General features: G+C 40.5%; 1 protein-coding gene across 1 annotated transcript; it reads left to right on the forward strand.

Moving 5' to 3' along the window:
- The first annotated feature begins 5,395 nt into the window (after positions 1–5,395).
- On the forward strand, positions 5,396–14,389 carry smarcal1 (SWI/SNF related, matrix associated, actin dependent regulator of chromatin, subfamily a-like 1). Its single transcript, XM_037686394.1, has 17 exons — positions 5,396–6,048; positions 6,119–6,437; positions 6,588–6,638; positions 6,739–6,996; positions 7,069–7,119; positions 7,193–7,376; positions 7,553–7,703; positions 8,508–8,669; positions 9,143–9,208; positions 9,344–9,484; positions 9,640–9,858; positions 10,554–10,624; positions 10,813–10,915; positions 11,068–11,250; positions 13,727–13,827; positions 13,990–14,086; positions 14,197–14,389. The coding sequence occupies exons 1-17, from the start codon at positions 5,710–5,712 to the stop codon at positions 14,314–14,316; spliced, it is 2,616 nt and encodes an 871-aa protein (XP_037542322.1). The 5' UTR covers positions 5,396–5,709; the 3' UTR covers positions 14,317–14,389.
- The last annotated feature ends 2,557 nt before the right edge of the window (positions 14,390–16,946 follow it).

Genomic DNA, 16,946 nt, shown 5'->3' on the forward strand with positions numbered 1-16,946 from the left:
CCCGTTCACGCAGGGGGGCGTCGGGGGGGGGCAGAGGTGGTCTAGATTACAAAATAATCCATTTGAGATATGTTGATGCCCTCAAAATGAAAACATATATTTAATTTAACATCACACATTTGCTTTTTTTTTTAAAATGAATTGTGCTGAATTACATACTGTAGTTATATCAGCTTACGCAGAGCTGTCCATTAATGCAACCTTGAGTCCCTGTTAATTTAGAAAATAAATGTTTTAGATCAAGATCGTTGAGAAATGACAGTTGTAGCTGTTTGGGTCAAACCTTGAACTCCAAGTGAAGTCTTAACATTGCAAGAAAGAGGAAGTGTTAAAGCTCTCAGCCACGTCCACTTGACATTTTAGCTTGAAATATGTAAAATCAATGTGGTTACAGCCATTTTTTGTGTTTTCTGAGGTGAGTTGGGTGTGATGGCCATATTGAGTTATGTTGGATCCAATTGTTACATCCAATGATTATTTCCTGAGAGTTTTATTGAAATTCACCCTGTAATATGAGCTATGTCAGTCACATACTCAGACAGGAGCAAAAACACTATCGCTCCATCTGGCACCTCTCAGCGGAGGAGCAGAACAAATGCTCACAGCAGTACATTAATCATACACAAACAAGTAAAAGTGGCACTTTTTGAACAGGCCATTGTGTAAACTGAAGAATAATCTCAAAGGAAATGGAAGAAGGGGCAACTTTTGATGAAATAGGACATCAGGATTTCACATTCTTCTCAATGTACTTGTGACTTTTGAAACAACCTTAAAATTTCCATTAAATAGGGCTTGTATGACTTTTTTTAAAACTACTTGGCCGATTTGAAAAATGTGACATTATGAAGATAACTGAGTAGTGGACCAACACAGAATAACTCAGTTTTAAGTCAGCTGAGTAACATAACCAAATACTCGATATAACCTGAAGTCGTACTCTGCCACAAAACGTGTACTCCATCTTTTGTAAGAAGTCATATATGATTGCAGTCAGGTTAGTGATCATGGGGCGACCATTAATGAATTGCCAACTTTAAACTGCCACATTGAGCTCTCACTCCTGCTGCTTTTCTATTCTGGCAGCAAATTGCAGCTGATGGCTCTTACATAGCATCTCAAGTGCAAAGTATGCCTGATTAGAGAGGCACTGAAAATAAGCCAACCATGACAGCATGAGAGGGTTGTGGAAAAATATTGAACACTATCATAAATAGCTTTAAGTGTGGTGAAACAAAGAATCAGCACTTTCTGATTAAACATTCCTTTTTGTTGAAAATTGGACTCCAGTTAACACAACACGGGTGCTTTTTCTAAATGTTTGAGGATAAAACAGCTTTACAGTGCTCAACTTAAATTTGATTTTAGAATATATTCAATGATGGTCAATATAGGTCACTTACAGTCCAAGAAACCCCCCCAAAACATGAACAACTATAAATACTTTTACAAATATGGGTGCAGTGAACTTATCAGTGCATCTCTAAAGAAGATATTGTAGTTTATTTTTGTTACAGTTTGTACTAAATTAAGGATATTATTAGCATTTTAACCACAATGGAAAAGACCAGTTTTAGCAATTTTCCTGACTAATCTTTTTCAAATAAACATTTGTAATAATGCAACAAAGTTCATGCTCAATCATCCAGGTATCAAATCCAATAATTCTCAGTCAAGTCATCTGGACCTAAAAAAAAAAAAGAAAGAAACTGTCCAGATGAACATCCTGAGAATTATTGCATTTGTAACAATGTTACTAATAATACACATATCTGAAATTCACCAGAAAGTTAGAAGAATAAAAAGAATGTTGTTCTTTCAGCTTCTCCTTTCTTCAAGGGTTTCCACAGCGAGCAAACTCATGCAAGACTTGGCAAACAACGCTGGACGGACTCGAACCTGCAGCCTTGATAAGCAAGTGGTCCCCAGAAGAAAAAAAAGTGCTGTTTTGTGAACATATCACAGATTAGGAGTCACCAAAAAGGAGTTCTACAAAATTATGGCAAGCCGTTTTCGTAACAATAAGAACTAGAAGTAAATACTTACTTTTGGTATAAAAAAACCCAACACAAAACAATTCAAGTTGAAGTTAAGATCTTGGCTTTTATTGTAAAAATAAAAACATAATAGTCAGAAATAAATATCAAACCAGAACTCCTGATATTTAAGGGACATTTAACAAAATGTGTTAAAGTGGGATATACTTACATGATTATGTTTTCACACAATAGTATTCAAACAGGCCTAAAAAGTTCAGCTTTAAAAATTTTAATCAAAGTATATAAGCTCTGAAAATTTTACTTTCTTTACATCAATATTGTATTTTCTTTTACTGTATATTGTATAAGTAAGTAAGTGATATGTGCTGTCATTGTTGAATGTCACTGTACAATGAAGAAATTAGTTCTCTACTATCACATACGACATACACCAGGTGGAGCAGTGGGCAGCTATGTAAGCGCTCAGCGAGAAATTAGGGAATAGCTGTCTTGCTCAAGGACACTACAACATGTGGGCACGGTGGGGAGTTGAACCTGCGCCTTTCTGGTCCCAAGTTGGCTGCCCTACCTCTATAACATTTTTTGCCCCCAACATGCAAAAATACCAACAAATGTCAGCATTTAAAGAAATGTGAGTGTGAGTGATGACAACAGTAGACAACAATAGACAATCACAAAAGAAAGCATAAAAATTGAGAAGAATAAATGAAAGAAAAATGAAAAAAATGGTATTAAAAAAACTAAACAAAAAAACAGCTAGATTGTAAAGATATGTAGAAAAGTAAAAACAGGAACATGTCTACATTGGTTTTTGCCATGAACTTAGCAGTTGTTTGAAACCACTTAGAGAGCTCAAGGTCAAAAGCTTCAGATTTTTTTGCAAGGTATTCCAAGATACAGGAGCGGAGTAAGAGAAGGCCCTAGATGCACTGCCTGGCCAAAAAAAAAAAGTCGCCACCTGGATTTAACTAAGCAAACAGGTACGAGCCTCCTACTGGATAATTACTGCATGGACGATTATCCTTCAGCTGACAACAAGTTATTTAACCCCAACTGGTGCAATGAGTTGTTTCTCATTTCTTAAACAACCATGTTTTGTTTTTTCTCTCTATCCTCCGGTGAAACCAGACTTGTTTCCCTGTCCCCCCCCCCCCCCCATCCGCTTCCCTGCTGCGCTCTTTTGTCCTGTGAACCCTTAAAAAGACTCTTTTTTTTTTCTTTTTCTGCATACCTCTTAATTCGAAGGATCAGCTGGTCTAACACCAAAATCGATCAACTTCTCCCGACAGGAGTCAGGGTAAGGAGGACCCTCTTACCTCGACGGAAACAAATTGGATTCATGATGACAACTGGTTTTTGCTGTTTGGTTGGTGAATTCTGGATTGACTATAAATTCTTGGGGATGTGTCGAAGCTCGACAGCGCTCAGACTGAATTTGGGGAGCTGCAGCAGGGAGCTGGAGCAGGCTGTTAACAGGACTGTGAACTCACTGGCAGCACTCATGTATGGTGGGAATAATCTGGAGAAGCTGTGAGCTCGACTTTTGGCATAAAGGATCAATTCGGCTGTTTTGGAGTTCCATCAGAGGAATATATACCAGCGAGACTTTAAAAGGCAGAAACAGCAATTCACGAGTTCTGCCTGACCCAAACTGTGGCCTTGATGCCAGACTTATCTCAACTCCTGGAATGTTTTGAAAATAACAAAGATGCTTTGACTGTTTCCTTACCACTCCCTTCCCCAAGGCTGTGGACATGTAACAGAGCCTCGCTCTGGACTATGCTACGACTTTCCCATAAAAATTCAATGTTTTCACCGGCCTATATGTACATGTATAACGTCTGTTTATGTTGCTTTGCTGTGGTAGTTTTTTTGATGCCTCAAATCATGCCCTGTCTAGGACACGGCGCAAGAGATCTTTTTTTATACCGTCTCTCCTCATGTTTTCTTTCCTTTTCTCATCTAAGCAAAATATTATTCTGAATAAGAATAAGAAGGCCGTGCTATTTAATAGCCGCAGCTTCGTGCACTCCGCCCATCTTTCGGACGACTGTACGTACATATTCTCGTTGTATCTCGATGCAATGCCAATAAAGTGTATTCTGATTCTGATTCTGAAAGAAACATTGCGTGGTCGTGGAAAAGATGTCAGTCTGTTTGAGAAGGGTCAAATCATTGGCATGAATCAAGCAGAGAAAACATCTAAGGAGATTGCAGAAACTACTAAAATTGGGTTAAGAACTGTCCAACACATTATTAAAAACTGGAAGGATATTGGGGACCATCGTCTTCGAGAAAGAAATGTGGCTGGAAAAAAACCCTGAATGATCGTGATCGGCGATCTCCACACAATGAGAAGGGAACTCAAGAAATTGGGACTGAACAGCTGTGTAGCCTTAAGAAAACCACTAATCAGTGAGGTTAACTGGGAAAAAAAGGCTTCAGTTTGCTAGGGAGCATAAAGATTGGACTCTGGCGCAATGGAAGAAGGTCATGTCTGATGAGTCCAGATTTACCCTGTTCCAGAGTGATGGGCATATCAGGGTAAGAAAAGAGGCAGGTGAAGTGATGCATCCATCACGCCTAGTACCTAGTCATCACTGCAAGATCTTGGTGAAAAATAATACAACACTGGACGGAAATAGATCTTGTGACACTGTAGAAGCTTATCGAAACAATGCCACAGTAAATGCATGCCGTAATCAAAGCTAAAAACGAAGTATTAGTGTGTGACCTTTTTATTGGTGGCAACTTTTTTTGGCCATGTGTGATTTAATGTCTCTTTTGACTGTATAAGCACTTTGGCCTATAGGGACAAAGTATTTTTTCTTTAAATAAAAATAGCTACCTAACTTTTGTCAAGCTAGTACATCTCTAGTAAATATCAAGAGTATATATTCAGGACTCTCTTGTAAATGAGCCCCAGAGGCTCAGTGGGATTAACCTGTATAAATAAAGGTTGAATGAATATTTGGGAGAAAAAAAGCTTTAAGGAATCAATGGAGGAAAAAAAATAAGAATTAGTACTCACCGATACATAGATATGCTCAGAAGTACTCTTGAATATATTTTCTACCAAGTATGATCCAAAACTTACGTGAAATAATAACCTAAAAATGTAAACAAGAGCATTAAGATGTACCGGCGTTTGTTCCAATTGGCGCATGCGCATTGAGAAAACATCGTCTTTAGTAATTTTTAGGTTTTTAAAGTCGTCAAATAACCAAAAAAAATAAAATAAAATGTCAACAAGAAACTCCAAACCGACAAAACTTTAGAGTAGTGAATGTTCAGACAGTAAAAATGAAATATTAATAAACGTAAACGCTACTTCGTCGTCTGTCACACGTGCCGATTTGTTTAAATACGTCACTTCCTGGGCGGCTGATTCTGAACTAGCCTGTTAGCAGAAAGTGACTGGTACTTTATCTTGCTTGGTTTTTGTTTTCTTCCCAAATCTGGCAGTTTCTGCTCTTTATAGAACATTATTTATCATTTAAGCAGCCAAAACTGATTTCCCAATTTTATGTAAGATTTAATTTGAACAACCTGACATGTTTGGTTGCTAACCTTTGTAGCCTCAAGCAGTGCAGCTAACGTTGTTTGTTTTCATGTCAAAGTCAACGCTGCATGGATCTATCATTATAATAATTTAACTTGAAGGTTCGCTCAGGTTTTAAGGAGTGCTGGTTGGAGTCTAGCGGCGAACATGTCCAGTCAGCTGACTGTGGAGCAGCAGCGAAAGATTGAGGAGAACCGACGGAAAGCTTTGGAGCGGAGAGCCCAAAGACTTGGACAAACTACTGGCACCAGCAAGCAACCCTCAGCGGGGTTCAGTGGATCTACAGTCCAAGCACAGCCTCCCAGACAGGGTGTTTCACTGGGTCCTGATGCTCACATAACCTCCAACTTTGCATCTAAGCGCTGTGGTCCACCAACATTTAAGAAGGACTTTCAGAGCTTCAGCAACCAAACCCTGCAACCTCAGCAGCCTACTGGGGCAGGCAGTCAATTCAACCAAAATACACTGAAAAACTCCTCCAAACAGGTGAGTTATGCACTTAAAAGTGAAAGGAATTGAATACAGTAAAGCTGTGTATAATTCTTGTATTTTAAAGTCACTGGCTCATCTTCAGACAGATCAACACCTGAATGGTCCTGTCTTGTTTGGCGGTGGTCAGCCCAAATCTATCGTCACCTCCAGCAGATCTGGAAGTCTAGTTAGCTCCTTTTACAAGGAAGCCAGCAAACCTGCACAAGTTTCTGCAGTGCAGCTGCCTTCGCCCTGCACCTCTTTGACTGCTGTACCTGCAAAAAAGCCTGCCATCTCTGTCAGGGGAAAGTGTGTGCCTCATACAGAGAACCGTTTCAGAGTGGAAGTAAGCTACCATGTCGAGCTTATTTCTGTTTTCAAGTCCATCGCTTCAAGGAACTATGGTAAGATCCTGCCAGGGCAACAAGACCCACAGTCATGTCTCTTAGAGAAGATGATCCAAACTAAAAATTAGTTTTCTGTATGTATAGGTTAAATTGTAATCTCAAGTATATGCTCTCTCATGGATTAACGCAATATTTTCTCTGCTTTAGACCCAACAACAAAAACATGGAACTTCAGTCTGGATGACTATGGACAGCTAAGTACGGGGATCTGCTGATAAAACACGCACCTTTTTTTTTTTTTTAAAGCAAACTCAGTTACATCAATTGGGATGTTTTTCTACTTGACCTTATGTTGCAGTGGATCAGGCAGCTGCCATTCCTTCTGTGTCTTTGAGGCCTCTGGAGGGAGCGGAAGCGTTGGATGTTACAGCTTCCAGCCGACCTTGTGACGGTGCAGCCCTGTCGGCACTGCTGAGACTTTGTAACGGATGGCAGAAACCTGGGGCCACTGTGCGGGGGCAGTGCATCCTGGTGTCTCGAACAAAGTTTGAGGTTGACATCCTTTACCATGCTGAGGTCATAGCGGTGTTTAAGCAAATGCCCACCAAAAACTATGGTAAAAATCACAACTTTTTCAATTGTTAATGTATTGCTTCTTATAGGTTAAACCTATTGGCTTGTGTTGCAGATGTGGCCACCAGAAAGTGGAGCTTTGCACTTGAGGATTACAAAAATCTAAGTGAGTAACACCATTTCATTGTTTCTTTTTGCCATTGGCCATCTTGTCTAAGTGTGCTGTGTTCCATACTCAGTGGATCGGCTCCGTGGGATAGCAGCAGTGGAGGTGGAGCCTCTTCCCAGAGCAGTAATCCAGGCTTTCTCTGCCAGCTTTGATGGGACTGGAGCCAGGTCTTTAGCTGTCTCTGAGGCAGACCTTTCTAACATCGACCCCTCGCTCACCTCCAGCCTGATGCCCTTCCAGAGGGAGGGAGTCAAGTAGGTATCTCTGGGCAGCCGGTACTGCTTCCTCTGCATTGTATAGCCAATAACTCATGACCAAATAATGCCATTTTAATTATAATTTTCTCATTCTTGTGCACATTAACGTTTTAAAATTAGCCAGTACTTTTGTACTTTAGTTCTTATTTTGAATACGTTTTGCATGGTTGCAGCTTTGCGGTGTCTAAACAAGGCCGCCTCCTCCTGGCTGATGACATGGGCCTGGGGAAGACGGTACAGGCCATCTGCATCGCAGCTTATTACAGGAACGAGTGGCCTTTATTGGTGGTGACTCCATCGTCTGTACGATTCACATGGGCTGAGGTAAAAACATTCAGCTGTATAATTGCTCACCTAAATGTTACTGATTATTGGTTTGGTTTTTATTTAATGTTATGGATTATGTGAACATTACTTTCATATTTAATTAGTCTTTTTATAAAATATATTTAGAACATGTTTAGACCTGCAGTCTGCTGGTTTTAAATTTGTAATCATGTTTAACGACAAACTGTGGAATGTTTGACACATTCTTATTTACAAATTGAAATACATAATAGATGCCTTCTCATGGTATTAAAATCAGGATTTTGTTATTAGTCGTTCTCTCAAGTGTTGTTTTGCAGCTTTTTAATTTTTAAAATTTTATTCACTTGCATCAGCACAATCTTCGAACAGATTCACCACGTCTCTGTTGACACAATGGTTTGTCCTAAAAACTTTGGATCAAACCCAGTCAGTCAGAAGCTGAAATCATAGACTAGTTTAGCACGTTTCCCATTACAGAGGACACCTAATTTGTCATGGTTTGTTTTTATCTGGACTGTAATTCATGTTTTATTTTATTTATTTTGGGGGGAAATGGGAGTTGCATAGAAAGTTTAACTTGATGCCTTTAAACTAAGCTGCAAATGGGCAGGGATAAAATAAGTAGCCAAGAACATTTGCGCTACAACACACATCAAATAAAACATTGCTGTCTTGATTATTTGCTAGATGATGGATTCAAAATGATCACTAACAAGTCAAATGTGTGTATACCCAGCAGTGAAAAAAAGAAGTAGATTAAATTAAAGTCAGAGTTATTGCTGTTTTGTTTCAACAGCTTTATGTTTCTCTTGCCTGTAGGCCTTCAGACGCTGGCTTCCCTCTCTGAGTCCCAACAGCATCAATGTGGTGGTAAAGGCCAAAGATGATATGCGATCTGGTTTGGTCAACATCATCAGCTATGACCTGCTGAGTAGGGTTGGGAAGCAGCCCCATCAAAACTCCTTCAGTGTCCTCATTATGGTGAGCTGTTAATCAAGCAGGGACATTTCCCAATCCATCCATCCATCCATTATCTTTACCTGCTTCTTCCTTTTTGGGTCGCGGGGGTCACCGGTGCCCATGTCCAGCTATCACTGTGCGAGGGGCGGGGTACACCCTGGACAGGTTGCAAGTCCATCACAGGGACACATAAAGACAAATGAGACAAACAACCACCCACTCTCTCATTCACACCTAGGGACAATTTAGAGTTACCAATCAGCCTAACATGCATGTTTTTGGTCTGTGGGAGGAAACTGGAGTACCCGGAGAAAACCCACACATGCACGGAGAGAACATGCAAACTCCACCCAGAAAAGCCCCTAGACTGGGATTTGAACCGGGGTAACCTGTTCGTCTTGAGGCAGCAGCTCTACCAGTTGTGCCACCGTGCTGTTTCCAAATTCAATTATTTTAAATTCGTCTTTAAAATGTACATGTTTTCTTCTGTACAGGATGAGTCTCACTTTCTAAAGAACATAAAGACTGCTCGCTGTAAAGCTGCCTTACCTCTGCTAAAGGTAATAAGAAAAACAGATAAATGTATTACAACCACTAAATGTTCAGTAAGGACCAAACTTTCACATGTAAAGCATTATTTATAGTGTATTTAATAGTGATCTGATCTGAGCTACTGTAAAATAAAAAATGTTCAGGCAGCAAAGAGGGTGATACTCCTGTCTGGGACCCCTGCGATGTCCAGACCCTGTGAGCTCTACACCCAGATCCTGGCTGTCAGACCTTCACTCTTCCCTCGCTTCCATGAGTTTGGCTTGCGCTACTGTGACGCCAGAGAGGTAACTCAAGTCAGAGAAATCTGTTTTGGTTTGAAATTTCAATCACCTGCGGTTAACAGAACATCAATAAACTAATTAGCTAATCATTTGTCATTTCTATGTCCCATCCTTTCCTGTTAACAGTTTGTTTTTATCTCTGCTTCCATTACCTTCAGAAAAACTGGGGCTGGGACTACTCGGGCTCGTCTAACCTTGGAGAGTTAAAGCTGTTGTTGGAGGAGTGCCTGATGCTGCGCCGCCTTAAATCTGATGTCCTCTCTCAGCTTCCTGCTAAACAGCGTAAGGTGGTCACAGTGACCACAGACGGGATCAATACTCGCACAAAAGCTGCTCTGTCAGCTGCAGCCAAGGAGTTGGCCAAGAATCATCACAGCGTAAGCCACAGATGTTAACTTTTTTTTTTTGCAGAGGTTACCTTGCAGTCTTGGAAAAAAAAACCCTGAGAGCTCCCATATGTCCCATATGTCTTGTGACATTGCATGTCAAAGCAGAAGATGCAAAATTACTCATATTCAGAAGCTTAATAAGCCTTACTGATGCAAGAGGAAAATTTGTCAAATAAATGACAAAATTTGGAAAAAGTTCATAATTTTTTAGGCAATTTTTTAAATAGTGATAAATGTCAAGACTTCAAATCAAAATTTGGGAGAATCTGCACTCATTTGCAATATGTTCTCATCTCATATTTACTGTACACGATGATAACTTGAATGGCTTTTAAGTTGAACTAAAATACGTTTAATATTTCCAGATCTTGCACCCTGTCCCCAAAGTATATGTCGTCATATTTAGGACTCTGAGACTAAAATGCATGAAGTAAATTCTTTCCTTGAGGCAAAAGATTTAGTTCTCCTCACATGAGAGATTTTATTCAGACCTCAAATACAAAAATGCCTTTAAATGACTCCGAATACTTCAGACCAGCCTTATTTCACTCTAATGGGAGTGAGTTACTGAGCATGATTGTGCATAATCACAGTGCTCATCAGAGTAATGGCAGTCGTATCAAATCTTCAAACAGAATCTGCTGTCAGTTCTTATCTTGTGCTGCTCCTTATCTCGTTTTCAGAAAATGGAGGAGAAGGAAGCGCTCCTTGTCTTTTATAACCACACAGCTGAAGCTAAGCTACAAGCCATCATGTAAGTGCACACTTCCTAACGCTGGAGATCAGGGAGTCAGATCAGCTCGTTGGATGTGAATTGAGATTAAAATGTAAAAAAATATTTTGTTAGAACAATGGGACCACAGTGGGTTTAATCTAAAGACGTCATACATATAGATAATCCAGTATCTTTCTGTGAACGTTATTTTGTTTTGTCCCTGTCAGGGAGTATATAACAGACATGCTGGAGTCTGGGAGGGAGAAGTTCCTCGTGTTTGCCCATCATAAATTAGTCCTCGATCATATCGCCACCGAACTGGTTACAAAGGTAAGATGAACTTTTGGTAAACTGTAAAAAAACGTGTTTTAATCTTAACATCCCCACTCAAAAGCTATGGTTTCACAAAGTTGTTTGATTAGTGCTGCTTTATTTGAAATCGGAGCACTTTGAAAGTCTTCATTGCTTCATATTCCCAACAGGGTGTCGACTTCATCCGGATTGATGGGACGACCCCGTCGATGGAGCGACAGCAGTTGGTTGAAAAGTTTCAGTTCTCATCCAACGCTTGCGTGGCTTTGCTGTCCATAACTGCTGCGAACATGGGTGTCACTCTGCACGCTGCAGACCTGGTGATCTTTGCTGAGCTCTTCTGGAACCCAGGGGTAAGCTTTGGGAAGTTGTCACATTCATTGTAAGAAGGCATAACGGTTAATAATTACCTACAGCACATATTTTAGAACATGTTCGTAAGGTCGTAAATATGATAAATATTCCTTTAAAATCAATACTCGGACATTATTTTGTGATAAATTGGAAAATGGGTGTTCCTGCTATAGAGAAAACTGGAGAACAAAAGAGCAGTAGCAGCACTACCCGTGGAAGTATTTTTACACTAACAAACAATTCAGTCTTTGAAACAGTCCTTAATAAATGTGGATGATTTTTAACCGAACCCCTGAAGCATTAACTTTTCTTATAAACTATTTAACTAAAAACATAATCGGTGCATGTAAATGCTTTCTGTGGGAGAAGTAAAACCACACGTCACTTCAGAAGTGAGTAATACTTCTTTAAGTCTATTTTGCTCTGTTGTTTATTTTGTATTTGTCACTTGCTGGTTTTAGAAGTTCACAGTGTAGCAGCAACAGGTGTAAGGGTCACCTGCTGATGTTGAGCTGGATATTTAGGGTACTTGGAGACATTCATTCAACCTTTATTTAGACAGGTAAATCCCATTGAGCCTCGAGGACTCATGTACAAGAGAGACCTGATTTCAACAAAGAATGATGACAACAATGGACAACAGCGACAACAACAAACAGTCACAAAGTCATACAGATTTTTTTTTTTTTTTTACAAATAGGATGGCTAAAAAAAGAAAAGCAACATAAAAACAGCTAGATTCTAAGGCAAATATAGAAAACTAAAAACAGGAACATGTCTGCACTGGTCCCTGCCAGGAGTCCAACAGATTCTTAAAGCCACTTAGAGAGGTCAAGGTCGAGAGCTTCAGATCTTTTTGTAAGATATTCCAGGAAACGGGAGTGGAGTAGGAGAAGGCCCTTAGGCACTTAGGGAACACTGCAGGTAATAATGTCCTGAGAGCGCACGCTGTAGCTGCACTCATGCAGAGACATGAAGGGGGAGATGTATGAAGGCAGCAGACCAAGAAGTGATTTAAAGATGAAAATGTACCAGTGAGAGGGTCTGCGTGACTGCGTGAGCCAGTCTGCGTGAGACATTTCTAACATCAGAGGTTTGCTTGTGTTATCTATACAAATGGGGGAACAGAGAGTGATAGATTTAAGGGTGTTGGATGGGAGGCTGTGACTGGTTGTCCAACCTTGGGTTCAGGAGCAGTGTGGCTTTCATCCTGGCCAATGAACAGTCTTTACCATTTGTGGAGTTGTTAAGGAGGTCATGGGAGTTTGACTGTCCCAGTCCACATGTTTTGTGGACTTGGATAAGGCCTATGATTGTGTTTTCAAAGGTGCAGAGGTCACTTTAGGACTATGTTGTACCTGCACTAAAGTAAGAGCTGTATCTGTGGCCTTGGCACAAAGTTGAGTTCATTCCTGGTGTGACTTGGACTCTGCTGTAGCTGTCCTTTTGTCTATGATTCTGTTTGTGGTGGACAGGATCTCAAGGTGCAGTGTTCTCTGTCTCAAGTGGGGACGTTAAAGTATCTGGGATCTTTTTCACGAGTGATGTTAGGATGAAGCAGTAGATGGACCAGAGTAAATGATGGCATTGCTTCAGTCTGTTGGGTGAAGAGTTGGCTATGCTGAAAGGGAAAGCTCTTGATCCATTGGTCTATCTATGTTCCAACCCTCCCCTGTGGTCATTAATATGACTAAAAGAACAAGATCCCAGATACAAGCAGCTGAAATGAGTGTCCTCTGGGATGGCCGGGCTCAGCCTCGTATATAATGTGAGGAACTCTTTGTAGAACCCCGGCTTCTCTGCATCGAAAGAAGTGAGCTGATGTGGTTCTTCGTCTGATGACGCCTCCTGGGTGCCTCCGTTTGAAGGTTTTACTCTAAACTGATTTGTTTCACATAGTTTGGAGATGTTTGAAGCCTTGACAGACTCAAGAATAAACAAACTTTTTTTTTCTTGAATGTTTTCCAACTTTTAATTTCAACAATAAAGACAGTCATTTTGTTATGAGCACATTATACCATACCGTACCATTTTATTCATAGAGCACTTAAAACAGCGACAAGGCCAACCAAAGTGCTGTACAGACGGAACAACAGGTAACGCACAAAGCAATATACAAAATGAAGTAAATCAGAAATATAGACATAAAAACGATGCAGATAATGACAACTAACCAGTGTGAAGCATACAGGTTCAAACACAGATCATCTGGTGTTGAAAGCTACTGAATAGTAGTGAGTTTTTAAACGGGACTTGAAAACCGAGAGGGAGGGGGCCTGTCTGACAAGCAGGGGTAACTCGTTCCAAAGTCTTGGTCCTGCTACAGAGAAGGCCCTGTCCAATTATGAAGCTGAGGAAATGTAACCTTCCAAATATAGTTGTAAAATAGTCTTAAAGCTTTAGAAGTTCATGGTGGGTAAATAAAAGTGTAAAACACTTCATTTAAATCAATAACGTTCCCTTTATTTTCTGCAGGTTCTCATTCAGGCAGAGGACAGGGTACATCGAATCGGCCAAACTAGCAACGTGAACATTCACTACCTGGTTGCCAAGGGAACTGCTGATGATCACCTTTGGTATGTGTCAAGTCAGGTGGAAGTAATGTATGACTGAGACGAACATTGAGTTTTACACTTTTGTTAAAGGAGGGCTGAGTAATGAGGGATGACTGACGTGCATAATGTGAATAACATTCATGTGAACAGTTTCTGCTTTATTTTGTTTATGCATTGATCCAGGCCAATGATCCAGGCAAAAATGAATGTCCTGGAAAAAGTGGGTTTATCCGAGTCAAACCTCTCAGATAACGCAGTGAACGCTAGCTTCCACTCAAAGGTACATTTTATTCCCTCATAAATTAAATGTTTGTGGCACTTTTGCACAAGACCAGCCATGTCTGAGCTGTATACATTTATTCTTTAACCTTTTTGTTTGGATGTGTTCAGGACTCTAATCAGAGGAGCATTATGGAGATGTTCCAGAGATCTTTTTCTGCAGATGACGACCTGGACGAGGCCATCCTGATGGAGGCTGCCAACGACTGGGAGGAAGACGCTCCAGCCTGAGAACAGGCCGATTGAATTTCCCATCAGGAACAGTCATTCAAAACCAGAACAAAAACAGCTTTAAATACTATTTTAACAGAGAATAATATTAAAAAACATTTGAAGTTGTTTTAAGCTAATATTTTTACTGGAATGGTGTTGTTTGTACTTTTTAGTCTATCATGACAGAACTGTTGCATACAATACTTCAATGCTTTTCTTACATTTTGAATGTAAATGTTAATGTTTGTTGACCAAACCAATTACCAGTAAAGTTATCCTCTCAAAAGCTGTTTTAAAAACTGACAAAAACTAGAAACACCGTCAACTTGAGACTAATAGTTACTGAGATTTTACAAAATCGGCAGACTTTCAACTGCTCTACTAAAATATTACCACACAAACTCTTAGGTGTTTCTTTTGCTGCATGCTGGTTTTATTACAGTAACAAATCAGTTATATTCCTTTTGTATTCTGATATTTTTGAGTTCTACTTTATTTCAGTGGAAAAATGTACGCTTGTGTTGGACACGGTGTTCTCGGGAGTTTCTGTAAACTGAAATGGTTATAGGCACAAATTTATAATTGTGTATGCTACAGAAATGTTTGTAATGCAGCCATCAAACCAGCCTTTGAATGTGTCGATTTATTTTTTTTACCCCCAACTGTGGCCTTTAAACACCACCCACAAAAGGTGTGAACTTAGGCTATATTTGTCCTGTTTGTTGCATGATTCATACAATGACGGGCTGTTTCCATGATTCAAATGAAGGAAGAAAACACCGATCTAATCTGAGCGGTTTGGATCATCGCTACTTGTCGGACTGCAGGAGTTTGAAATATGTAGATCATTTGATGGGAAGGGGGCGGTGAGTCCTTAATGTAGTGACACCCCTTTGGAGAGCATCACAGCGGGCTCACTTGTGGAGTTTTTTTGTTGCCAGCTGAGAATCTCATGATTTTGACGTTAAGCTCATCCAAAAAAAACTTCCAGTTTTGTAAGATTCCTCATGGAGCTCATGCGTACGCTGCTTTGAGGTGATAGCAGATTTTATGTTGCTTTGGGGAACTTAATGAAACTGGATTTACTTTTTATGGTGCGAGCTCCTACACTAAAAGCTTTTTAATGTTAAACTTAACATGTTCTCTTGGTGATTATTGTTTCTCTATAAAATGACGAACTCAGTCAATGATTGTTTTATTCAAAAACTGATTTGAGTCAGAGTTTTGTCATTCACACCTCATGTTGTACATGTGGTGGAGCGAGATTATGTACACAGGGTCCCAGTTACATCCAACAATAAAATGTAAAAGAAAAACGGTAATAACATCTAAGATATGAACTAAGAAAAATATCAACTAAATATACACTGAGCACTCAACATAAAAATATTACGTCAAACATCAGCATGAACATGAGTGTGTAAGCAGATGAGCACACATGAATACAGCAACATGAAACAGATCAGCAGCAACATGATGTGATTTTGTCACAGTGATTATTCTGGTTAGGGATTCATGAGTCTTAACAGCCTCAGAGTAGAAGCTGTTCCTCAGTCTAGTGGTTCTACACTTAATGCTCCTCAACCTCCTTCCTGAAGGGAGTGGGACAAAAAGTGTGTGTGCTGGGTGAGTGGGGTCCTTCACGATGCAGGTGGCCCTCTTCCTGCATCTAGAGGTGTAGATGTCTGTGATGGTGGGGAGACTGAACAGACTTCTGTGCAGCCTTCACCACTCTCTGCAGAGCTTTTCTTTCTGTAGCTGTGCAGCCTCCATGGCACACGTTGATGATGGAGCACAGGATGCTCTCCACTGCACACCTGTAGAAGGAGGTGAGGACTGAGCTTCCCAGACCAGCTCGCCTCAGCCGTCTGAGGAAGTAGAGTCTCTGATGAGCTTTCTTGATCAGGCTGGTGGTGTTGTTGCCCCAGCTGAGGTTGTCATTCATGTGTACACCCAAGTACTTGTAGCTGGAGATCACTTCCACTGCAGATCCTCTTATGTTCAGGTGGGTGTAGGTGTTTTTGTTCCTTCTGAAGTCCACAATCATCTCCTTTGCCTTCTTCACATTGATGTGAAGGTTATTCTCTTTGCACCAGCTCTCCAAGTGTTCCACCTCTTGTCTGTAGTTGGACTCATCATTGTTTGTGATGCATCCCACCACCGCTGTATCATCTGCAAACTTTACAATGTGACAGCCTGGATGGGTAGCTGCACAACCATACGTGAGCAGAGTAAACAGAAGGGGGCTCAACACACATCCCTGAAGAGAGCCAGTGCTGAGGGTTATGGTGGAGGAGGAGAAGTTGTGGATCCTCACTAACTGGTCTGTTTGTTAAGAAGTCTAGTACCCAGTTGCAAATGGAGGGGCTTAGTCCTAGTGTGGATAATTTGTCCATCAGGGTTTGGGGGATCATGGTGTTGAAGTCCACAAAGAGCATACGGACGTAAGAATTTTTCTGCTCCAGGTGGTTGAGCGCAGTGTGGACCACAGAGGAGATGGCATCCTCTGTTGATCGGTTCTCACGGTATGCATACTGATGAGGGTCCTCGTTGATGTTGATGGTTGTTTTGATGTGAGTCATGACAAGTTTTTCAAAGCATTTAGCGACTATCGGGGTGAGGGCCACTGGCCGATAGTCATTCAGACC

This window comes from Nematolebias whitei, chromosome 13, assembly GCF_014905685.2.
Source record: "Nematolebias whitei isolate Nwh7 chromosome 13, NemWhi1, whole genome shotgun sequence".
Taxonomy (NCBI): Eukaryota; Metazoa; Chordata; class Actinopteri; order Cyprinodontiformes; family Rivulidae; genus Nematolebias; species Nematolebias whitei.

Coding starts and splice junctions, on each gene's coding strand:
- smarcal1 (XM_037686394.1), top strand. CDS start 5,710: ATGTCCAGTCAGCTGACTGTGGAGCAGCAGCGAAAGATTGAGGAGAAC. Junction 9,859..10,553: donor TGGCCAAGAATCATCACAGC/GTAAGCCACAGA, acceptor TCTCGTTTTCAG/AAAATGGAGGAGAAGGAAGC. Junction 10,916..11,067: donor CCACCGAACTGGTTACAAAG/GTAAGATGAACT, acceptor TATTCCCAACAG/GGTGTCGACTTCATCCGGAT.